Genomic DNA, 25,798 nt, shown 5'->3' with positions numbered 1-25,798 from the left:
TGTGGAATACTTGGAGAGAGCTTATCCAAGTAACCTCTCAATATCTGTCAAAAGGAGTCTTATACTGGCTCATTGCACGAGTTCGTGTATAAATGATGGGGGCTTCCAAAGGAAAGTTTGTTGGAAAGGGAAGTGCGCCCATGAGCCAAGACCCAGAGACGCTTCCCCACAAAAGTCGTGTGCAAAGCCCAAGCCAAAGTCTTGCGCCCTCTGAACTCTGAATTCTGAATCCGGAACCAGAGAGAAAAGGAGGGATACGTAAAGTGCCCCCACCCTCACCCTAACTGTATATATCATGAACGCCCTTTTTGCATGGAACCATATGGCGTGTGGCTGAGAAAATATACACGGCCAAGTGTTTCATTAATTTGTTGTCTTTTTAGTCCGTGTCCCACATTTCCCTGAACTAGGATACATACATCACTTCTTTTTCGCAAGGAAAGAAACTGGCTAACGAGAATGATGTGCTTGTCTCCAGATTATAATGATTTAGCAGAACGAACCAGATGGTGTAACAGCCTTGATTGTTCCCCTTGCAGCCTCTATGATGTCTTTTTCGATCAAACTGAAGACTGAAAATTCTCTTGTTTGACGAGTCCTCTGCATTGAGAAGCGAGTGGATGACAACTGGGCGATGGCGGAATCGGAAAGGGCAGGGCCACGAGAGATCCTTGTCGCCACAAAGATCAAGCCATCATCCTTGTCGACAGGACATGCCAATGCCATCATCATGTGCGTAGTGCGCCGCCACGGTGGCGAAAAGTCGTCGACCAATCCAACTGCGAGTCCAAACAGACAGGCGCCCAATGCAGGAGGTAGGCCCTCCCTCTAGGGGCTCCCACAGCTGCGTCTTCATCTTCTGGGCCATAGGTGACATGCTGCTCAAGCTGGGAAGCCGGTGCCTCCGGTTAGTCACAGGTACCATGCTCTTCATATTCCTCTCGCCACACATTGCAGTTGCTATGCAAATTTGCTGTAGTTTTTACCGGACTGCATGTTCTGCATCCTCCCAGCCTTTCAGTCACTGTTTCCATTTTGGTCAAATGTCCCAACTTAATGGTTCTGTCTTGCAGTGACAATCGGCTAAAAGGAATTTGGGAAGAGAATGATGCTTCCCATCAAGAATCTGAAACTTTAATAAGGCATACATGTGTGGTTTGCCTTCTAACTGGCTCACTGCTACTTATATGCATATTTACAGGACGCAGCAATTAAAACAAAAGAATAGAGTAATATTGCCCAGAATGGCAGGAGCTATGCCATTGTTTAGTTGTTTTCACTCGATCAGCTTTTGTGCCAAGATATGTGGATGCTTATGCGGTGAAGTGATGGCCATTGTATTGTCTTTGTGCCAGGAGCACACGAGCCATTAGCATCACTCATGGCACCTCTCATGCACAGATGCTCTTGATGCTTCTCTCTGGTGAGTATACTTATATGCCTCTTGTCTGATGATGATTGCTGTGAGATTCAGTTATAAGCCTATAAAACCAGTTTTACTCTCTTAAGAGATGTGGCTGAATGGCAGAGTGAGGAGGAAAATTACCCTGTCTTGGACATTAAGCTAAGTAATAATATCTGTCTCACTTTGCTTTACCAAATTCATTGACCTATTTATTTTGTAAGTCATATTTGAAAAGAACAAACAAAGAATCAGTAAACAATGTCTCATACAGTTGGCCCAAAGTTTCAGTAACTAAATTGTTTATGCAGCAAGGCATGAATGTTTAAAACCAACTCTGGCTAATAGGCTAAGTGTGTTTCTGGATGTCATTTGCTTGGTTCATTTGGCACTTCGACCAAAGCTCCAGTTAGCATCTTCTACATAATAGTTCGTTCAGTTAAGTGTATTGTTGAAAAGTTCCTAGATTTTTTTTTGATGATCAGATAGGTGCAGATCCATTTAATCTATTTTTTAGCATATTAGATTTATCAAAGTTGCTATTCCAGGCAGTCTTGTTGCATTTTGGAATGTCTGCTCTTAGGCTCAAAGCATTCCAGCTCATTGCTTAGAAGAGAAGGATTATGTCTTCTCTCCTTGCATAATCAATAAAATTGCTTATTTCCAATGCTTAAGGTTAAAAAGATTTACTTGTGCTATGTTATGGCTGATTAGCTATATATACAAGTTTTTTTTTAAACATTAGTAGTACAACTAGATTTGAAAATACAGTGAGGCTCATTACATGATTTATAGATGGATTTTAGGAAGAAAATTAGCAACTGTACTGCATTCTGATTTTATTTGAACTGTGCTAGACTTTAGGTCGTTGTGACTGAATGGCTTTAGGTCATTGTGACAGGTGGCTATGAGTGTCAATGACATTGTAACTTCAGGTGCAAGACCTTTGACCTCTTTTGCTCATGGCTATTTTAATTTTGCTCATAATGTCTTTATGGTTTATGAAGGTTATCAAGGGGATTGTGGATGGCTGTCTACAATCTGATTGCACTCTCATACCATAGGAGGTGAGTTTTTAAAATTACCATGATTTAACAATTTAACGATTGCACTCTCATACCATAGGAGGTGAGTTTTTAAAATTACCATGATTTAACAATTTAACCAGTGGTGGACCAGGATGGTTAGTGTGCTGAAGGAGAGAGTTGGGCGAGCAGTGGTCGAGGCAATAGTTAGAGGGAACACTCCACACATCCTGGTATTACTAACCAATTGGTACGATGCAGGGAAGATGGCCAGAGTGGTAGGACGGGCTCAGGGCAGGAGGAGCACTTGTTAGTTAAGTGGAAGAAGACCATATCCTCAGCTCAATTTTGGATGCAAACTGGTTACTTGTACTCTTGGGATGCTGGTGTTTGCTGTGCAACTGTATTGGTTCAGTGTATTGGTTTTAGATTTTGAGTGTGTGCCATATTCTTGGTACATCCGTACATGGCCAATTATTAATGTTTGATGTCCTTGATTTGTTGGTTCCTGCATGCGCATTAGTGCCAAGAAGGGACATGTTCTGCTTAGCAATCTCAAGGCGCTCGCCAACTTCGGTGTGGAGGCATAGAAGATGGAAGGTCTGTTGGAAAATTTTAGGTGTGGAGGAATCCAATTTTTTATCCGTAGCGTTAGCACGGCCACACTTACTATGATGTTGAAATTGTTGATGTGGTTTTGTCAGTCTCTACATTAGTAATGCATGTCTATTTGTAATTGACCAACCGTGATATCTGATTATATGTATTAAGCTACTTTGTAATTTTTCATTAGCTTCTGTACGACATTGCAAATTATAAATGGTAGCTCTTGTTTTATCCATGTAAAAGTTGCATTTGTGAATTTTGCAGGTTGCTGAGTGATCATTGGGTTTCATTCATTAGTTTCTGAAAGCATCAAGAAAACTCTGCTCAAGGAATCTCATTGGCAAAGTTTATTGTTTGATTAGTAATAGTCATTATGTTGATTTTGGTATTTGTTTTGGACTCTGTCCTTTGTGTGAAACATATTTTTCGGTTTGAACTATGTGTCTTGTATTGTTTGGTGTACATCTAAAATTTATCCGTGGCGTTAGCACGGGCATTTTACTAGTCGGTATAAACGACAAAGAAAAACTGCAGGTAGTAAGTTCTGAATCACCATTCAGCTCACTTTTCATGCAAACCAAATACGGATTTCATAAGCAACGTCTGAAAAGGGTACTGCTTACTTGATACCCATGTTGTGTACCACTTATGCCTTGGTTGCTGCTTACCGCTTGACCAGTAGTACGGCTGTACACTTCCTCCCCCCTCTCGATGATATTTGGCCGTCAACATCCATTCTTATCTTGAGATTTTGAGCAGCACAATCTAGTACAGCCATGCTGACTTTCCGCGCTAACCAAGCCTATGTGGAAAGCAGCTGATTCGCCAAATTCAAAAGCCACAGGGTCAATTCAACGGGAACAAACACAGGCCGAAGACGAACGAACATACTCATAAGATGATCCTACCCTGATCTAGCCAGTTTCCAGCTTTCTAGATCGAGATGGGTCAAGGAAAGGGAAAGCAGAGCACTACCAATCACGTCCCTCTCGTCGCCCGACGTTGGCTTCCCTGACCGCGTGCATCGCAGCATCAGCGTGTCGTATGGGGCCGTGACGTCGTCGCCCCTGCCTTGTAGCCGAAGGCAAATTCTTTGTGATTTTTTTATTAGCATAGTCCCGGTGCGTTGCGGGTAATACAAAGTTTGCCTAAATATATATGAGACTTAATTTTTTGCGCTTTCACTGCGTGTACAAGCCGGCCATGACCACACGGGGTATTGGTTGTCCAGGTTCTGATTGATTTATCCGGATTCCAATTAGAATTCGGTTTGATAGATCGAGGAATCATTGTATCTTACTATTACTAATTGGAGACTCCTTTGAAGCCTCCATGTGAAGCCACTTAGAATCCTAGGTGGACACTCTAAAAATATAGAGAAGTTCTAAAAATTCTCACAAAAATCAGAAACATCTGGCCATCCATCTGACTACTCTAATTATAATAGTCATTGGATCTGTTATTTTTCTAATAAATTACTCACCTCTACCATTATAAAAATATACTAAAGTAACCCCTAAACATGCATCTAAATTACACACATCTGCCATTATAAAAAAAACTCAAAGTAACCCCCTAATCTTCGTGTAAATTACCCACCTATGGTATTAAATAATAATGCAAAAAAAGCCCCTAAATTTGTATGTGAATTATCCAATTATGTCATTATTAAAAGTTAAAGTAACCCATAAATTTGAATCAAAATTATATAATTATAATAAAATATATCAATATAAAATTCTAAATTACTATTTCTATCACTATTATATTATCATATATATAAATACTACCCATCATAAGTGTCAGTGTGTATTCATGTACGATGAAAGAGATAAGAACACTAATTCATAAGTAAATAGTTTAATTATGTGCTCCATGTTATATATATATACAAAATAAAACCAATTGCAATTATAATATGATAAATATATATTTTATAGTATTAGTTAGAATATTCAATAAATAGGAGTGCGTGAGATAGATAATTACAGTTAGTAGTTGTATGATTTATTTTTAAAAACAACTCTAATTAGCCCGTGCGGGAGCACGGGTTGATATACTAGCTGCTCTATAAATAGTAGATTTGATTGAAAAAAATTATTTGTCACTTATCATTATCAAGAAGGGCATCACAAAAAGCGTCGTGGAATATCGCTTCCGCGTTGTTGATTGCTCGGTGGGGCCATGTGGTCCAGGTGCTGCGGTTGGGAACTGGTCTCGTGCGGCCAGGAAAACGACTGCAGCACGTGCAGTGCAGCAGCTATCAAATGTGTGGAACAGACAAGTCCTGTCATCAAATGTCCGGGAGTGGATCATATCCTCTTAAAGATTAATCATCGTGTGTGCTGTGTGCCTGTGTGCATGGCGTCCCCGAAGAGACTGATCGAACTATCGAAGTACCACTACCAACTTACCAAGTAGGCTAGTGAAAATGAGATTGCTTGAAGTACCACTCCACTCAAAAGACAGGAAAAATAAAAAACGATCAAGAAGGGGAAAAAAGGAAAAGGAAAAGCAAATTCATGTATGTGCTTTAATCTTAGAGGAAGATCCATCTCACCTATCTGAAGGTTGGTGTAAAAGAACTAGTAAAGCAAAGTAATTTTACAATGCTTGGAGAGGCGTTGGGAGGCATTTCATGTGTCTATGATTTGTGGGCCCATAAGAGGGAAGGCATTGGGAGGCGTCAATGAGGAGACGTCGGGAGGCGTTAGTTGTGTCTATGGTCGGTAGGCCCATAGGTACCGTAACGCCTCCCAACGCCTCCTAATGCCTCCAAAGTTAAGAGGAATAAAAATTCATGATAATTTCTTTTTCGTAGTTATTTTTTTCAATCAAGGGTATCATAGTAATTTCATTATTATAAAAATAATGTTTTCAATATTATAATTAGGTGTATGATTTAAGATTATCATATTCATTTGACCCTTCCTCTCGCCGGCTAGGGTTCGTGTCTACGCCTCGCCGGCCGACGGCGAGACGCCCTACAGCCCTCGTCGCCGTTCACCTCCGCCCACACCGCCGCCTCATCCTCCCCCCTCTCCATCCCCTTCCTCTCCAAGATCCTAGACGATGTCGTCTCGTCAGGCCCTGGCCGCGTCGTGCTCGCCGCCGGCCTCTCCTCCGACGCCGCCCTCGCCGTGCTCGCCGTCGGCCCAGTCGCCGCCACCTCATCCTCCCCCCTCTCCAAGATCCTGGACGATGTCGTCTCCTCAGACTCTGGCCGCGCCGTGCTCGCCCCCGGCCTCTCCTCCGACGCTGCCCGCGTCGTGCTTGCCGTCGGCCCTGTCGCCAGGGCGCCCATCGATCACCTCACCACTGACCGCCTCGACCGCGCCATCAAGAAGCTCGACGTCCTCAATGCCACGACCCCCCGCCGGCCAACGCCGCTGTAGCTTCCTCTCCTCCCAACACAAGCCGGTGAGTGCCCAAGGAAACATACAGAAATATAGCGTGTTGCTTTGGTTGGCAAGGGTAGCAGCAACCATGAGGTATCTCGGTATATTCAGAAACTTTGCAATGATTTACAATAATTACTCAGGCTCTCTGCATATGAACATAGATAATATCAGAGATGCACTGCAGGTAATCAGGAATTTTGCAATAATTTAGAATAATTACTCAGGCTCTCTGCATATGAACATAGTTAATATAATAGATGCACTGCAGGTAATCTGAAAGTTTGCAATAGTTTTAGAATAATTACTCATGCTCTTTGCATATGAATATAGATAATATCAGAGATTTACTGCAGGTAATCTGAAAGTTTGCAATAGATTTAGAATAACTATTCAGCCACCAATCTTTTATATTACTGAATAAATTGCGCCATGGGGTAGCCGTTGGGCCTTGCCACCGGATAGACAGGTCAGTTGCTCTGGTAGTTCACTGGTTCATCCGGTCCTGAACATTTTCTCCTCAGCCTCCTTGATATTGCACCGGTGCTTTACTCCAGTGGGGCACCGGTGTATCCGGTCCTGAAGACTTGCTTGCTGGCCACTTGACATACTCTCTGAAGGATGACTCTGTGCATAGACCGGTGCTTGGTCATAGGGTCACCGGAGTATCCGGTGCAACATGGACTTCTGCACTTGGCTGACTTCTGTGCAGACCAAATGCACCGGTGGTGGTGCACAGGTGCATCCGAGCACTACCGGATAGACCGGTGCTCGGTCACCTGTTCATCCGGTGCTGTCGTTTTCTGTGGAACTCGTCCAATTCATTGTTTCTTTGAGTCCCTTCTTCGTGTTTTGCTTTGCTTGGCCTTTTTGCTTCATCCCTGGGATCTATTAATGTTCACTTGACAAACGCATTAGTCCCATTGATTGTGTTGTTACTCAATCACCAAAATCACAAAACAATGGCTTAATGAGGCCATTTTTCTTACACAGTGATCATTCTGTGAACCAGGAAACACAAGAAAGATAAACATTTAATTTAATATGACAAGTAGAACTAATCATTCGAACTTTGATGAATAACGAAAGAGAGCAAACAATCAGTTACAAGATCAAAATTATTGTCTGACAAATAGAACTAATGATTTGAACTTTGATGAAACTGAATTTTCTAGAGTGAAGATCAGACTATTGGCAGTTTGGCTCGACTGAATTTCTTAACTCAGGATCATGCTAAGAAATGAAAACCTGGCAATTTCTGGAACCAGACCAAATTTAGGATCTGCCAAAGGATTGCTAAATCCCACAAGGCACTCTCAATACTAGACCTGAGATTGTTTCCATTCAAGTGCTTTTGCTTAATTTATATTCTAAAGCATGTTTCTGATTAGTCCAAATAAAAGAAACTAAACAATTTTGTCAAGAATAAATCTACACGCTTGAGGAAAATAAAAACCCAAGATGAGGACATACTACTACATATAGCAATCATTTATAGAAGTGCAGAAGTACTCTGAATATATTTCAGTGCAAGTTCTCTGTTGTCATCAGTATGCTACATACTACACTACAGAAGTACAGAAGTACAGGATTACAGTGAGCTTCGAGTGTTGCAAGTTACATTTTTATTCTCATCACTACTTATCCCTTCAACATCATCACAAGACCACTTGCAAGTTCCAAGCAGATAACAAGTGCTACACGAACTATCAAGACAACCGCGAAGTCCTCACATGGTGTCCTGGCGGTATAGGTGACAGTGCAGGGTAAGAGGGGCGAGCGACGTCCTCGGCGCCGGCCGGAGGGAGGCAGTTGTGTTGGAGGCCGTCCGGGGCGCGGAGGGTGAAAGTGATCGGGTGCTCTAGCCTAAGAGAAGGAGGAGGTGAATTAGCCACTCTTAAAACTTTAACTTATGCTTCCAATTAGTTTGCAAAAAACTTAAACTAAAACAAGATATCTAGATGTGCAACTACGGTTCACTTTAGCGTGAAACCCTCATCCCAAAAGAGTTTTGTAATCTATAGCCAATCCTAGCAAGATACTACACTAAGAAAGTAAATGAACACAAGTTGCAATATGAAATGCGGAAGTTAAAAGAGAGGAATGAGAGAAAGTGAAGTCTCGACACGAGGATATATCTCGTGGTTCGGTTTGCCACAAAGGCGCCCCTACGTCAACGTTGTTGAAGCACTCACGAAGAGTATCACTTCCCGGCAATCAAGTCTCTTACGTGAACACAATCACGGTCACCTTGATCCCGATCTTCACTAAGGGAGATTGACCACGAAGGAGGGGTCTCCGTCCCCCGCACAATGTTGTCGACGCCGCTCCACACCAAGCCGGAGGGTCGTTGACTTGCCGGCGAGCCACCAATTGCTCCAAGGGGCCGGCGCATCGTAATACAAGTGTGGTTCACTCTAGAACCAGCCACAAGGATCTCAACCTTGTTTGTTCACTCACTCAAGAGCTAATCTAGCACTCACACTTTACAAAGCTAGTGCTAAAACCTAAGATATGATCAAAAAGCTCTTGTATGGCTTGGAGGTGTTCTTGGGTGTGTGTGGGATGTCCAGCAACTCCAGCAAACTCAAAATGGCCGGGGAGCTCATATATATAGGCCACCAACTCGAACTAGCCATTACTAGCCGTTAGCCAGTTTCTGCGTAGGCATCGGAACTTCCGATGCATAGGGCATCGGTTATTCCGGTCACTCTGCGCTCTGAAGTAGCCGTTGGCAACTCTGACACTTCTGCAGCTGAGTTGGCAACCACCAGTTTAACCAATGACTTAGTGTCGGTTCAACCGGTGCTTCTTGATATCCATGTAGCCGTTGCCCTTGCTGACGTCATTGCACCGACGCCTTACTCCGACACTCCACCGGTACTGAAGGCGTGGCTCCCTCGCGTTTGACATCGTCTCTGGAACATAGTACGTTTATTGCACCGACGCTTCTTTTGACACCGTCGGTTCAACCGATGCTTCATTCTTTCTTCACTTGATCTCCAGAGGCGCTTGGTTTTGCACCAAAGCCAGGCCGTCGGATCTTCCGACAACCATCGGATGCACCTATAGGCATCGGTTCTTCCGGTGCTACTGGTTTCAGTAGAACTCGTCCAATTCAGCGTTTCTTTGAGTTCTTTCTTCGTGTATTTGTTTTGTATGGCCTTTTTCTTTCTTCGTGTATTTGTTTGTATGGCCTTTTTACATCATCCCTGGGATTTAGAAATGTTCACTCAACAAAATCATTAGTCCCATTGATTGCGTTGTCATACGATCACCAAAATCACTCGAAATGGCATAAATGGTGCCATGTTCATTACAGAGGGAGGCAGCGTCCACGAAGGCGGCCGGAGAAACCCGGAGAGAGCTAGGCACGCGTGCTGGGCGAGGACGCCGGGAGCGCGGAGGGGAGCGAGGCGATGGGACGCCATCGGCGGCGAGGTCAGCGCCCGTCACAGGGCGGCGCGGGGCGAGCGTCCAAAGAGGGCAGGCGATGGCACGGTGTCGGCGGCAGGGCGAGCGCCCGTCACAGGGCGGCGCGGTGCGAGCGTCCGGGGAGGGCAGGCGATGGCACTCCGTCGGCGGCGGGGCGAGCGCCGCCACATGTCGGCGCAGGGTGAGCATTCAGGAGGGGCGGAGGGCGAGCGCCGTCACAGGTTGCGCAGGGCGAGCGTGCTGGGAGGGGCCGATCCGATGATGCCCTTTTTTTTATTTGAGGATGCGCAATGACAACAATGCCCTTTGAACAATAAAATCAAAACAAACTTTTTTTCAGAGGTATTAGGAGGCATTAGAAGGTATTGCAAAGTATTTCCAAGCATTGTAAAAGGCCTCAAGTTTTATATGAACACAGAGATAAGAACAATGTACAGTGGCAGTTCGGGTGAAACGTCACCATCACATAAAAATCTTCGAGTTATTGATCAGGAACATGAGGGGTGAAATATTGAGGACGTCGATTCTAGTACTGGTAGTAGAATAAAACGGAAAACTTGGAGTAGAAAAATAAGTATTGAAAAGAGGAAAGAAGCTTTTACCAAAGAAAAGCGAAAAGAACTTAGCCTATAGTAGCTACTTAAGGAGAAAAAACAATCAGGAGGAATCCATTTATGCTTTCGCAGTGTTTGGCCACGACTGTACCAAATTCAGTCGTATCGTGGCCATCAGTCCAATTTTTCCAGCTTCTCGTTCAGGGGGGGCTCAATAGGAAAATGATGAAACACCTCACTGTATGAAGAGCAGCAGCTGTAGCATACAAGAACATAACTGAAAGACTTAACAACAGGATCAATGATCCGGTGAGCAGAGACACCGTAGTTGAACGAACGGTGAACTAGTTAGCACAGATCGAGCAGCAGTTCGATCACCCCGCACTTTATCGAGTGGGCCGGGGAAAACACCCTCTTTCACCGGCTGGGCGCAAACACTATACATGCTAGCCGGAACGATCGGTTCTTACTCCTTGAGCCACCCGACGTCATCCGCGCCGCCGAGGTCGAGAACCCCACCTGCGCCGCCATGCCGCACCGCGGCGGCAGAGAGGATGGCGACCACCGCCACCAGAAGGGTTGCCCTGGCAAGCAGGCGCGCGACGAGACGGGCCCCGGCCCCGGCGTCGGCGCGGCCGAGCTCCCGGACGTGCGCGTACTGGAGCGGCGGCGTGAGCGCGAGGGTGGCCAGAACGGCCGGGGCGAGAGCGGCCGCGGCGAGGCACGGGAGGCCGGCGCTCTGCGCGGTCCGGGTCATGGCGGCGGCTTCTTCGAGGAGGTCGAGGCAGCAGAAGACGACGTAGAAGCCAAAGAAAACGGTGAGCGTGGAGAGGGAAGCCATGGCAGAGGCAGAGCAGCGCGAGCAGGGGAGTGGTGGCCTAGCGTCTCGCTCTGGATTGACGACGGGACGACCAGCATGGAGAAGATGAGCCAACCGGCCTTTGCCCTGCTTGCCGGCAGCATGAACTGGGCATCTTTATAAGACAGTGGACGGCACGGATTGAGTGGTCGGTTTAAATCGGCCTCGCGAGCGTGCGCTCTACCTCATTGGTTGGGGCTTTCCATAGAGAAGGATGTGTGCCGGCCAGCGGCCATGGCCAATTGGCCCGTCGCTCTTGCTCACACGCTTGAGGGTCACCAGCTCACTTGCCACTTGTGTCCTGTAGGTTGTACCAGCCACGTGTGCCCGGCACACAGTTGCCGCGTGTCGACTTGTGAGGACCAGTGGTGGTCATCCCTGTGTGATGAGTGATTGACAACCGTTGCATGTTGATGCTTGCCTTGGTTGTGAAGTGCAGGTGCAGAGTGCGACGCGGCTGTCGACGGCGCGAGGTGAAGGCCAAGTGAAAGGTTTGGGGATGAACGCGAGTAGACTTGGGCCGAGGGACCCGAAGATGCCGGGCGGAGTCACGGGCGACCCATATGGTGCACGGATCGACAAGGAAGCATGAAGGAAGGATGCGGCGACGTGGACCGAGTTGGCAAGGATGATGGCGAGTCAACTAGGCAGCCTGTGCGGCGGGTGTGCGCAAACGACTCAAGGCGTCAAGGCGCGGCGGGAGGTCCAACACGTGCCGGCATCAGCGAGGTCGCGTGGCGGCTAAGCGGAGATGGACAGTTTCGATGGTTTGAGCCTCAAAACCATCAGCGGTGGCTGGTTTCCCAGTTTCGGCAGCAAAACCGGGGGCGGATTTGGCGCGGACAAGATCCGAGCGGAGGGCACGCGGCGTCATCTCCGAGCTTGCTTCGAGGCGAAGGGAAGTCGAAGAGGAGCCGTGCCCGTCGAATATGTCTATCAAAATATGGACTGTATTGGCCTTGTGTGGGTGGTTACCTTAATTAATTAGAATATGGGTAATTAGTTCTTTTGGGTGGAAAACTAAAGAGATAAGATGGGAGTCACGGTTGGGGCGCGGTTCTGGCTCCTGACCGACCAAATCACGTTGCCCTCCCCGTCTCCTTTCTATTCTTCCCCTTCCTCCCTTCTCCACTTCTTTTAGGGTAAGATTTTGTGATGGATCCTTGGAGGTTTGTAATGCAAATCGATGGGAAAGGAGGCCCTCCCTTCCTTTTGCCCTCGGGGCGTTTGATTCAATTTCGTCTCTAGAATTTCCTGTGATTTCCTTGTCCACTTTTGGCCTTCGTTTGGATTTCGTTTTGGCTCGTTTCTAGTGTGCAGGGAGAATCATGGCTGGGGCGTCTCCTCCCCTCCTGGCGCAGGAACTGGATGTGGCGATTCCTTGCTAGACAGCAGGGAGCCCTGGTGTTGGAACGGTGTGCAGGGCAAAGGGCAGGCTGTTTTGGTGGGCGTGCGCACAAGGGAAAAGCAACTGCTGGTGGTGCCCTCGCCCTGCAGGAAGTGGAGTTGATTTTTCTCTCACGCAGCAAAGGATTCAAGCACCAGCAGGCTAGCACACAGGAGCCAGGTGGCCATGGTTAGAGCAGAGGCAGACCACGCTTACAACATGTTTGTGGTAATGCCACACAAGTCTTTCCTCTCCCATTTAAATTCAGCTCATTAGATTGTTTTAGTATGTGTTGACGCTCCTTAGAGCCCCAAGTTACGTACCGCAAGCGCACGGATCGTGGCAGCTTTTCTCTTGGAGTACTCCCCCAAGGTTTATCAATCCGTGGATCGGAAGCGAACCAACTGGAGTTTACCATCTAATCTATCGAACATATCCTAAACATGAAGCGAAGATTGCATATAAACTGAACACTTGATAGATATGAATGAAGCATAAGTGTTCATCACACCCACGACCGTAGATGAGATAACACAACCAAGAAGTTAGGTCCTATCGTCTCTAGGTACAGTTCTAGTCAAAAAGGTGATCAAAACATAGATTGCATCTCAACTAAAGGTACACGAAATCATCTCTCAAAAAGGCGGCTCGCAAGCGGCCTACTTTCCCAAGGTCACCGGTGCGAGGTGCGTGTCGACGCCTAAGGTTTCCCAAAGCTTTACCCCAAACGCCCACCAAGTGCTCTTACTCGAAGTTCCTCCTCTTGGTGGCCGCGCAACGACTCCCATGGTACTCGCCATCGATCCTATTCCACATCATGTCGTCGCTAGAATTTTTCCCTCCGCCATGCTGTCACCACACCGGGGTAATCAACCAACTAGCTAAAACACGTTTTCTCAACGTATCCGCAAGATATAGACTAATCACCACGAATAGATCTAATCTTACTATGAACATATGAATGCATCACATATGAGAAAGAAAGCATGCATTGAAGTAGACCAAAGTCGAGACAACTAGAATAAAGAGTAGATTGATATCACCATCGTGTGTGTACATACCCCGACGAATGTTGGGGGTGACTCCCGAACTCCACCATGGCACAACCTCGCAGGGAGGCCATGGCGGCTAGGGGTGGCCTAAGCCATCTCCTAGGTACCTTCAAAGACTTGCGGCAGCCGTCGTCTCCTTCCGGCCTTGGCCCTAGGTTTTCATCGAGTTCTGCGTGGATTGATTCCCCGAGTTGAATAAGGTGCGAGCTATTTATAAGCCGAGGAAGCCACCGGTCGAAGGGGAGGCCGAACCGCCTCGGAAACGGGCTAGGCCGGCCGGCCTACCCTCTTTCGGGACCGTCTCGGTCTCCTCTTTCGCTTGTAGACTCCTCGCATCTTCTAGAGTTTATGTCCTTCACGATTGCACCCTTTTGGACGTCGTTATCTTGGAGATATCTTTGAGGAAAGGATAGGATAGGGAATCCTTCCTTAAATCTTTATTTGCTTTGCTTAATCCCGAAGTATCTTGATCTCATCTTCGTGGGCTTGGTCCTTTGAGCTCTCTTGGAGGATGGATGTGCATGAATGTGCTTCGAATCAACATGGGCTTTGGTCCTTCCTTTGGGCTTTGGCCTTCGTCTTTATCCGTGTTAGCGCTCGATCACGGGTCTCGTCATTTCATGCTCCAAAATAGGCCAAAAACCTGCGAAAATAAAGTTCCTCCAAAATATATGTGCAAATGTGAAAATGACCAATAATTAGGTCGGGGTTAGGACGGTTAGTGATTTTGATATTAAATTCATGCCATTATCAAGGATAAACAAGGGATAAAATGTATACTTAAGGAGCGCCAACATTCCCCCATGCTTAAACCTTTCTCGTCCTCGAGTAAGTCCAGGAGCTTTGCTTATAAAGAAATCAGCGTTGCCCCTCAATGTCCTCTCTGCACTTAGTTATACATAACAAGACATATTGCTCTCTCAAGTATTTAGCATTTAAGTTCATGTTGTGACCGGCTACTTTTTCATTATGGAAGATAGACTAGCAATTAAAGAACAAGCCACAATAATAAATAAATGCAATGCTCTCAAACTTTAGCGAACTTCAAACCTTTACCTTGTTTCATCGTGAAGAGTTTTCAAAAGAATGCATATCAAATATAAGTGAGGTTCTCTTGCAAAAGATCATGGAAATACTCATCTCATCAAGTCTCTCAAGCCTACATTAGATTGTCTTCAACCTATTCTACGCATATATAAAAGTTGAAGGCTTATGTGAAGCTTGGTAGGTAAAAATAATCCTAGCAAAACATTATATCTGAAATATTGTCAAACGAAGAGAGAGGTCTATTGGATTTACTGAGACTTGTCAAAAGGGCCATTGGAAAATAATGTTGGAGAGGGAGAAAGATGAAACACACATTTAGATAGGTGGACATGTGCAAGTGGCAAATGGATGATCCCGAGACACAAATGAAGTTCTCGTTATCGGATTGCACATGGTTGGAAGATTTGAGTATGGAATAGTTCTTCAAAGTAACTTGGAAAATTAATAAAGCAAAAAAGAACTAAGGAGCATTTTATTCTTCTCTTTTTTTTCTTTCATTTTTCTTTTCTCCTCTTTTTTTTCATTTTTCTATTTTTTCTCTTTTTCTTTGTTTTTGCTCCTTTGAACTTTTGATAACATAGAATACTTACCCAGCCATCCCCCCATGCTTGAACAAATGCTCGTCCTCGAGTATAAATAGTGGGAGAACCAATTTGCTAGAGTAAGTATCTCAAATTCCCCTTCTTCTTCGTAGAACCTCTTGAATCTCCGGGGAGCCTTGTCTCCCAAAACTTTTCTTTATATGGTGCCCTTGATTCTTTTGATTCTGTCAAAATGATAATCCATACTCAAATTGGGTTGTGGTCAAGGAGGTAATCACAAAAAGATATTTTTGGTTTAGGGTGGATATCCAGCGAGGTTTGCAAAATTCCCGAAGTAGAAACTCACAATGCATGGATAAATAGGCTAGCAAAAAGAAGGTTACACAAAAAAATGGAAAGACTAGCTTCTTAGTCTCATACCAAAGAAATCAATCTTAATCCAACTCATCAAAATATAAGTTTGCAATCTTGCAATCTAAAGGTTTCATCATGAAAGAATATGTATGTATAGACTTTGGTAGGTAGAACTTTGCAAGAGATTCACAAATGTAGATAGCATAGGAATTAAGTTTTCAAATTAAACAACACAAGGTGTAAGGTCATCGGTAGACTTAAATCAAAGAGCAACATAAAATATGTGGGTCTAGAATTTAGTCATTTAACCTCCACAAATAAAAGAGCCGGTATTTTAATAATTTTAATTCCATTTAATTGAGAGAAAATGGTCAAGTCATATACAACATAGCGTAGGTAAAACAAAGTAGCAACTTTCATCACTTTTCCATAAGCAAGAGCATATAAGAATATCATCGTGGTGAGCTCAAGGTGATAGTGGTTATCATTATTGAAAACAAAAACAAATTTAGGTTGTACTCCTAGTAGCCATGTTATTATAGGGAGAGATATACAAATGTTGCATCTATGGTTGAATGCATATATGTACAAGCATTAGAAAAACAGAGAGTTGAGGAAGAATTACCGTCCTTCTTGATGCTCGTAATGAAGTGTAGCGCGGCCTCCCCCATACTTAAGCATTGTGCTAAGTATGGAAGAAGAATCATGAGCATCTTATGGCAACCGTGATTATCTTACTCCATGAGATCTTTCTTCCTTGTCCACGAAATCCTCCCCCATGCTTAGCATGATGTTAGGCGTGGAAGGAGAAGATGGACCATCTTGCAATTCTTGAAGTCCTTCCCTCATGTGTATGAATATCATCTTCAATGTGTCTTCACCTTTGTTGCCTCAATTTCCTTCAACTTCTTCTTGTACTAAGTCATGGTCCCAATCATTGCTTCACATCGTCATCGCCTCCTTCAATTCCTCGTTGTCCCATTGCTACCTCATCTTCACGAATTTTTCTTTCAATTTCCAGAACAGAACATGTACTAAAACATTGCTACATTGCGAAGTGAATGAATTTTCCTTTTCAACGAGTACTCATTCGCCCAAAATTGATTCCGAACAAGAGAGTTATGTCCATTTTATCCCAGCGCTGCAATCTGTCCCGACGAATTTCAGAACGTGCAACGTCCAATGTTCTTGCCATATCTCCTTGTACGGCTCTTCAAATTCATTGATCTTGGATGCGTTGGAACGGGAATTTCATGGAGCTTCTGAATATCAACTTTTTCTTCCTTGTACGTCTCTGTCCATGTGAAAAATTTGATGAAAACAGAAAGGGCTTGCTCTCGAACTTTGGAGGTGTTGACGAATTTGATTTCTTCTTTGATCATGAATTCATGGGAACGCTTTGTCATGCCTGCAAAACAATTCAAGTGCACAATCTACCCCCAAAGTGACAGTTGGGAGTAGAAATAATCGACAACAAACCAAAAACATCCCCGAAGATACTTAACTTGTGGCATAATTAATCTAGTGAAAATTAAACCTAATGGGTGTATGTGAATGCAAGTGGGAGGTGTGTGTATGCGAATGAGAGGAAAATGGATTACTATCTTGGTCAAAAGAGCTTAAAGTTGGAGGTCTGCAAACAAGTTTAAACACCACATTTACACAAGATTGCAAAAGGTAAATGCTATCATGATAAGCATTACATGGATAGGAAAGCATACATCAATAAGATTGAGACCAAGATAGCAAAATGAGGGCATGAACAATGGAATGGATGCAAACTACAAATGCAAAGTTAGCAAAAACAAGTGTTAGCAAGGTTGAAAGGACCTTTCGATGTCGTTCCGCAACTAGCTTATTCAAAAATAATTGCTAAGAGTGACAAAAAGCCTTCGCGACACTTCATAAGAAGTGAGACTTTTGTCAATGAAAAAGTTATTTATCGAAAAGGACCAACCAACCGAGCTAACAAGGTTTTAGAAGTAGGTTTATGTGTTTCCTATATTTGTCTTAAAACAAAAATTTTGAAGAGAGAGTGTTGGGTATAGAAATTCTATCTAAGGTGGGTTTTTAAAAAAACTAGAGAGAAACAAAAGTTAGATTTTTTTTTGAAAGAAAAACATAACCTATGGTTTTAGGATTGCTCTATGAGTGGTTTTTCTAAAGGTTTTAGGATCTCAAAAGTGAGGCTAGTCAATGTTTTTTTTTAAATTTTTTTTTTAAATACAACATGCAATGCAATGCAAGGGTGAGACGAACAATATGGTATGCAATGCAACACGAGGTGGGTGAACACAATGATATGACATGATGAGGTGGTCTAAAACAAAACAAAAAGTTAGCCTAAGTTAACTAGCCACAAGTTTAGAATCAAAGAGCGGTGCAACACTTCATATTTCCCTATAAAAGGATACAAATAAAAAGACTCTAAACACTAATAGGCACACAAAAAGGGTTACAAGTTTCCCAAGATCAAATAACAAAGTGCTCCCCCAATAACATTTAGAATGAACAACATGAAGTTGTGGTTTTTGTTAGAGCAATGGTACAATGTTACTTGATATTCCGATTAAAGAGTGCAATGTAGACGGTCATATTAATATATATAAATAGATAAATAAAATGAACGTGTTGCCTCCTGCAAAGCGCTTCATTTAAAGTCATAGAGCTTGACTTTCTCACATACCTTCTCATTGATGTGAAGCCATGGTCCTTCGTGCGAGAATTCGAATTATCCATGCAGCTTGTATTGATGACGCCTTTAGTAATCCATCGTGGTGCGCTCTTAACATCTTCATGCGTTGAATGTTGTCACTCGTGCCTTCCTTTGCCAATGTCCTTAAGGCCCTTATTTTGTCCTGAGCTTCTGAATTCGATCATGTATGCTTGATGAAACCACAGCCCAAGCTCCTCTTCATTGTTGTCATCCTTATCTCCTTCACCTTGTTCTCGTCATGTTGTTCTTCGCCTCTCCTTTATAGATTTTCCCCTGCGTCCAGAATAGAACATATACCAAAATATAGCTCTATTGAAAAGTTTATGAAATTACCTTTCCAACAAGTGGTCATTCGCTTTAAACGGAGTCCAAACGAGAGAGTTATGACCGTTTTACTTTAGCGCTGCGTGCTGTCCAGAAAATTTTAGAGTGCACGACCTTCGATGTTTTGGCCATAACTTCTTGTGGGAAACTTCGATTGACTTCATTCTTGATTCATTGGAACCGGAACTTCATGGGGATTTTGAATATCCAAAAATATACTGCAATTTTCTTCTGAGGTCGAGTAGAATATTGATGATAACAATGACTTCTTACAAATCGATCCGAAGATGTCGATGATCTTGATCTTGTGGTCTTTGGAGCGTCTTGTTGTGCATCCTTAGCTTCAAGGTCATCACCATTGATTCACCAGCGAGTAGCATGGCTCCAATGGTCTGTCTCTGTGGTTCTTACTTTGCCTAAGATGTCAGGATCGAAGGAGGCTCTCGTGCTTTGTGTCGATGATCACAGTGGTCTCTTTCATTGATTGTACTCGACTAGAAGCTTTTTGAGCATCCCATGGAGAAGATGGGTGGCATCATGGTTCCCTAATCTTGTTTCCTCTAGTGTTGGTCGACTTCAAATCATCAACTTTTGTGCACAAGGTCCTCCAAACATCTTGCGACACCGTCATCACTTTCTCCATTGTTTGTTGCTGCCTCTTCTTCGTTGAATTTCTTAATAATCCTGCACAGAACATATACCAAAATTCTACTCCATGGAAAGCCTTATGAAATTACCTTTTCAACAAGTGGTCATTGATCCCAAACGGACTCCGGATGAAGAAGTTATGGTCGTTTTACTTCGGCACTGCGCTCTGTCCCGAGACATTTCAGAACGCGCAGCGTTGTAAGATTTTACCATAACTCTTCACACCGATCTCCAAAATTCACGATTCTTGATGCGTTGGAAAGAAGTATTGATGGAGCTTTACAATATATAATTTTCTCTCATGGTACTTCTCTGATCATGGACGAAAATCTCATCACAACAGCAGTACTTTGGAGATGATGATGATCCGATCGCACGATTTTCTTTTTGGGCATGCTTCATCACCTATGGATTGGACAAAGAAATCTCCAAGAGACATTAGCCAAAGTTGACATGGTGACATATATTTTTCATCTTTACTTGTTTTGAGTGTGAGCTCGATAGCGGATGCTGGGCCACTAACAAAAGTTAGCACCTACCACTAAAGAGCGGGTCTTCACGTAGCCATCAACTTGCTTGAGTGAGATTGGACTTGTCAAAGTACGGACGTTGAGAACTTCTCAATCACTTTGTGTCTAAGGTTTTACCTGCATTCATGGACACAAACAAGAAAAACAGGATATATGCCATAATAAAATTAGGGTTAGTCCAAAAAGATAGATAGATCTCCCTAGGGTTCGAGTTGCCAATCCCCGGCAACGGCACCAGAAAAGCTTGTTGACGCTCCTTAGAGCCCCAATTTACGTACCGCAAGCGCACAGATCGTGGTAGCTTTTCCCTTAGAGTACTCCCCCAAGGTTTATCAATCCGTGGATCGGAAGCGAACCAACTAGAGTTTACCATCTAATCTATCGAACCTATCCTAAACATGAAGCGAAGATTGCATATAAACTGAACACTTGATAGATATGAATGAAGCATAAGTGTTCATCACACCCACGACTGTAGATGAGATAACACAACCAAGGAGCTAGGTCCTATCGTCTCTAGGTACAGTTCTAGTCAAAAAGGTGATCAAAACATAGATTGCATCTCAACTAAAGGTACACGAAATCATCTCTCAAAAAGGCGGCTCGCAAGCGGCCTACTTTCCCAAGGTCACCGGTGCGAGGTGCATGTCGACGCCTAAGGTTTCCCAAAGCTTTACCCCAAACACCCACCAAGTGCTCTTACTCGAAGCTCCTCCTCTTGGTTGCCGCGCAACGACTCCCATGGTACTCGTCATCGATCCTATTCCACATCATGTCGTCGCTAGAATTTTTCCCTCTGCCATGCTGTCACCACACCGGGGTACTCAACCAACTAGCTAAAACACGCTACCTCAACGTATCCGCAAGATATAGACTAATCACCACGAATAGATCTAATCTTACTATGAACATATGGATGCATCACATATGAGAAAGAAAGCATGAATTGAAGTAGACCAAAGTCGAGACAACTAGAATAAAGAATAGATTGATATTACCATCGTGCGTGTACATACCCCGACGAATGTTGGGGGTGACTCCCGAACTCCACCATGGCACAACCTCGCAGGGAGGCCATGGCGGCTAGGGGTGGCCTAAGCCATCTCCTAGGTACCTTCAAAGACTTGTGGCGGCCGTCGTCTCCTTCCGGCCTTGGCCCTAGGTTTTCATCGAGTTCTGGGTGGATTGATTCCCCGAGTTGAATAAGGTGCGAGCTATTTATAAGCCGAGGAAGCCACCGGTCGAAGGGGAGGCCGAACCGCCTCGGAAACGGGCTAGGCCGGCCGGCCTCATGGGCCTAGGCCAGACGGCCTACCCTCTTTCGGGACCACCTCGGTCTCCTCTTTCGCGTGTAGACTCCTCGCACCTTCTAGAGTTTATGTCCTTCACGATTGCACCCCTTTGGACGTCGTTATCTTGGAGATATCTTCGAGGAAAGGATAGGATAGGGAATCGTTCCTTAAATCTTCATTTACTTTGCTTAATCCCGAAGTATCTTGATCTCATCTTCGTGGGCTTGGTCCTTTGGGCTCTCTTGGAGGATGGATGTGCATGAATGGGCTTCGAATCAACATGGGCTTTGGTCCTTGCTTTGGGCTTTGGCCTTCGTCTTTCTCCGTGTTAGCGCTCGATCACGGGCCTCGTCATTTCATGCTCCAAAATAGGCCAAAAACTTGCAAAAACGAAGTTCCTCCAAAATATATGTGCAAATGTGAAAATGACCAATAATTAGGCCGGGGTTAGGACGGTTGGTGATTTTGATATTAAATTCATGCCATTATTAAGGATAAACAAGGGATAAAATGGGTACTTAAGAAGCGCCAACAGTATGTTTAGTTCTAGATTTTCTTTGTTGGTCACCAGGTTAGCAAGTCCTTGTGTTACCCTAGTTTGTTCTCGTTAATCTGCATCTTCTTTGGTCTATGTTAATTAGCTTTTGATAGGGCTTAGTTAAAACTTGAAAAAGCAAACAAAAATTAGTATCTTGTGTGTTCTTGCTAGTTAGATTTATTTCTTGTCATTCTAGCTTTTGATTTACCTGTCTACTAACCTCCTTGTTTGAGTTCTCGGAGTATTCCTTTTTGATGGTTTCACTCTGATCGGCTTTTGTGCGGTTGCGCGAGTAGGCGTGTTTCGTTTGTGCTCTTCACCGCTTTGCTTCTGCGTGTTTGTGCTAGTTTCAATGTTTGAGTGTTCCTAGTGTCGATAGCCGTCCTGAGCTATACGGTATTGATAGTCACTGTTTGAGGTGCGTCGGGTGTATAGGGACTTTTACTCTCCAATTTTTCAAATCGGATTTGAGGCTCCCATTCACCCCCCCTCTGGTCGTCTGTCCAATCCTTTAATTGGTATCAGAGCCGGTTAGGATCATTTCTTTGCCTTAATCGGTTCTGTGATCCACTATGGCGACCGCTGAGCGTGTTTCCTGCCTCCTCACTTCAATGGGTCAGATTACCGATATTGGAAAACTCGCATGAGAGCCCATCTCAAGAGTAGAGGAGATGGAGTTTGGGAAATTACTCAGGATGAGACCTATGCTATCCCTCTTGTTCGCACGAGTCAAGATGACAAGGACAAATACTATGCGAACAACAAGGCTGTTGACATTTTGCTTACAAGTTTGTGTCGCGCTGCGTTCGATCGAGTGGTGGATCTTGTTCTTGCCCATAAGATTTTGTCCAGACTCCAGAACTTTCACGAGGGGACAAATCAAGTGAAGGCTCGTGTTTTCGAGACCTATCGTCGTGAGTACGAGAATTTCTCACATTTGCCCGGCGAGACCACTGATACCCTCTTTCATTGCTTTGTCTCTATTGTGAACAAAATGAAAGCGAATGTCACTGTTTTACCCTACACTGATCATGATCAAGCAATGAAATTATTGCACTCTTTGGATCGAGGCGTGTGGGGCACCAAAGTTGATGCTATTATCAAGTCTGCTGGTTATGAAACTCTCTCCACCAATGAGCTTTTCTCCAAGTTGAAATCAACTGAGGTTGATATTCAACTCAGAACAAAACATGAGGGTCATTCAAAGGATCCTAACTCCTTGGCCCTTGTAACCAGTTCTGGACAGGCTGCTAATGCTAACTCAAGGCCAAGTGCCTTTGCTTTGTTTGCTTTTCTTTCTGTGACAGAGGAGTAGCTGGAGGAAATTGGAGATGATGAGCTCGCACTGTTCGCGAAGAAGATCAAGCGGTTCAGCAACAACCGCAAGGAGAGGTGGAGGAGCAAGAACACCTGCTTCGAGTATGGCCGGCTGGGTCCCTTTGCTGCAGACTGTCTGAACAAAGAGAAGGGTAAGTACGACTCCCACAAGTACAAATCTAAGTCCCCCAATAAGAAAAAGAAGAGCCGCAAGAAGGGGGATCACAAGAAAAAGAAGAAGTACAAGGAGGAGTACCGCAAGCTGCGCGCCTTCGCTGCTACCATGAGCGACCACGACGACTCTACTACTTCCAACGCCACTTCCAGTGACTCGAGTTCAAGCGAAGAGGAAGTCGTCGTCAAGCAGAAGAAGAAGGCCGTCAAGAACTTCAACGGCCTCTGCTACTTCGCCGCTAATAGGAACCCCGACGGCTACTGCTTGATGGCCAAGGACTCCAAAGATGAGAAGAACAACGACAATAGTGACTCTGAGAATGAGTCCGAGGTGAGAACTTATGATGAACTCATTCTTGAGGTTGAGTCTCTCACTTATGCTTTGAATAATCGCAACAAGCTCATTAAGGACACCAAAGCTAGGCATACTCAATTTAAGATTGATTTGGAAAATGCTGCTAAAGAAATTGAGTTGCTTAAATCTGCTGTTTCTGAACTTGATGAATTGAAAGCTGCTCAATCTTAAGTTGCTAAAATTGTTTCTGCTGAATGTTCTGAATGCACTACTCATATGCTTGACTTAGTAACTCTGCAATCTAAGTATGCGGTTTTGGTAGAAGAAAGAGATGTTGCTATGGCTTCTTTGAATGAGCTTGTGTTCTGATATCTGCTTGTGACGCTTGTCCCACTCTCCAGAGTAAGCTTGATGTGGCTCGGGCCAAGATCAGAGAATTTGAGAAATCAAATGTTCCGGAGTGCAAACTGTGCTTAGCTCGAGTGGATGAGCTGAATGAGTTGAGGGCTATCCAAGCTTTGACTGAGGAGGAAAATGAATATCTGAGAACTGTTTTGAGTTGGGTGTCTAGTAGGGAACCACAACTAGGCATGCTTTTCAGTGAGTTCAAACGGCATGATTGTTTTGGGGTTGGTAAAATTATTGAGCATTTGAATCACCATTGGGTTTATGGGCTTGTCGGTGAGTGTGCTGAGAAGAGTGACATCCATGCTTCCACTTCCTAGTCTATCCCTACCAAAGATGGTGTATATACTGAACCACCTCCAAAAGCCCCAAAGAAACCTATCTGGGTAGAGAAGCCAAACCATTTGAAGAACAAGCTTGATACTCTCCCAGATATTGCCCATGAACATCCAAAGCCACAAAGAATGTCTAGACCCAATGTGTGGATTCTGAGTGGCACAACCTCAGATGCTAAGAATAGCCCTCCCTTTCAATCAAAGTCTCAGCCAACTAGTGAATTAGAAGCTTTCACCTTTCCTGTCCCACAGCCCAAGAAGCCTGAACTCAGAGTGAACCCACAGCCTGAGAGAGTGAGGTTTCACTGTGAACACTGTGGGAGAGATGGCCACCTAGCTGAGTTCTGCTACCGTCGTAAGAGAGCTGAGAGACGGGAGCGTCAGTGGAGGAACCAGGACTTATACCACCCTGTCCATGGTGTGCATAGGCCTAGGCAGTTTCCTCCTTCGAGTGGTGCTAAGAGAGAGCAGCATAGACATGAAGGAGAGAGACATGAGGGTGCTAGATGTGATCCAAGCCATGGTCAATATGGTTTTGGGGGTCACGGCCATAGCTTTGGACCGCCAAGGTTCGACGGACCACGTTTCCCCCCGCGTGGTGATCGCACTCAAAGGAGAAGCGATTTTGTGGATGTGACTAACCCGACTGTTGAACAAATGGCTCGACATTGGTTTTCTACACATTATCCTAACCCCAGTGTGGAGTCGTTTGCTCGTTCTTTTCCACATTTTTGAGCAGGACGCGGGGTGGAGAACATGAGGTTCGATGGTACTTGATCTTTGTCTGGAGATGATCAAGAATTGATGGTTCTTTATGCTATTTTTTTTGTACAATATGTATAGTGAGTTTTCCTTTTGCATTCTCTTATGCTCTTTTGTGTACCATATGCATGATTTGCTTTTGTATTATGCTGTGATATACCCTGGTAGGCTAGACACCTTTTCATGTTAGCATGTGTAATCCTCTCATATATCTTGTCTTGTCTTCGAGTTGCATTTTACACTTTCGTTGAGTTCTCCCTCTCTTGTAATTGGTTTTGGAGACTTTATTTGATTTCTGTGTCTCTTCTTTTTCTAGCTTTGATTTGTTAGATGTCTTTGGTTGAGGGGGAGTTTGGGCTAAGGACTTGTGTTGGATTTGATGTCCTTTTCAATCACTTATTTGGCATCCATTTTGATCCTTCAATTGATACCTTTGTCATGGTACTCAATTGGGTCCTTGGATGATGCTTTTCCAGATTTTCTCCGAGGATCTGTCCAACTCCTCTGGATCCTTCTTGGCTTGAGCTGAGCTTCACCTCTTTTAGCTCTCTATTTGTATTTGTATCATTTTGTACACTACTCCTTTCATTTTGGTTTTGTACACTAGATCTTTTGTTTTGGCCTTTTTCTTTGGCTTTTGGTCATTCTTGATCATTTTCATACTTTGCTCTGCATTTGTATCATAATGCATTAGTGTTATTCTGAGCTTCTCTTATATGTCTATATTATTAATCTATGCTCTTGTGAACTAATGCTTGTGATTGTGGTGTTGGTGCAATGCATTACTTATGCTCTTGAGGG

General features: G+C 44.3%; 1 protein-coding gene and 1 long non-coding RNA gene across 8 annotated transcripts; one reads left to right on the top strand and one right to left on the bottom strand.

The window, feature by feature from the left end:
- Window positions 1-831: 831 nt before the first annotated feature.
- LOC120670762 lies at window positions 832-3,495 on the top strand. Of its 7 annotated transcripts, none has more exons than XR_005673353.1 (3): window positions 832-918; window positions 1,202-1,423; window positions 1,475-3,266. It is a non-coding gene; the product is annotated as an uncharacterized LOC120670762 (long non-coding RNA). The 7 variants fall into 7 exon arrangements; XR_005673354.1 differs by having other exon boundaries at window positions 836-918; window positions 1,356-1,423; XR_005673352.1 differs by lacking the exon at window positions 832-918 and adding an exon at window positions 3,298-3,495 and having other exon boundaries at window positions 941-1,423; window positions 1,475-3,027.
- A 6,941-nt stretch (window positions 3,496-10,436) lies between these two features.
- On the bottom strand, window positions 10,437-11,362 carry LOC120671085. Its single transcript, XM_039951322.1, has one exon. It carries the CDS (start codon window positions 11,259-11,261, stop codon window positions 10,887-10,889), a length of 375 nt encoding a protein of 124 aa, XP_039807256.1. The 5' UTR covers window positions 11,262-11,362; the 3' UTR covers window positions 10,437-10,886.
- Window positions 11,363-25,798: the final 14,436 nt, after the last annotated feature.

Source organism: Panicum virgatum, chromosome 4N (genome assembly GCF_016808335.1).
Source record: "Panicum virgatum strain AP13 chromosome 4N, P.virgatum_v5, whole genome shotgun sequence".
Lineage (NCBI taxonomy): Eukaryota > Viridiplantae > Streptophyta > Magnoliopsida > Poales > Poaceae > Panicum > Panicum virgatum.
The sequence above is the reverse complement of the archived record's forward strand: the minus strand, read 5'-3'. Positions and strand labels throughout refer to the sequence as shown.

Bases quoted from the DNA above. Each gene is read 5' to 3' on its own strand.
- LOC120671085 (XM_039951322.1), bottom strand. From the start codon at position 11,261: ATGGCTTCCCTCTCCACGCTCACCGTTTTCTTTGGCTTCTACGTCGTC.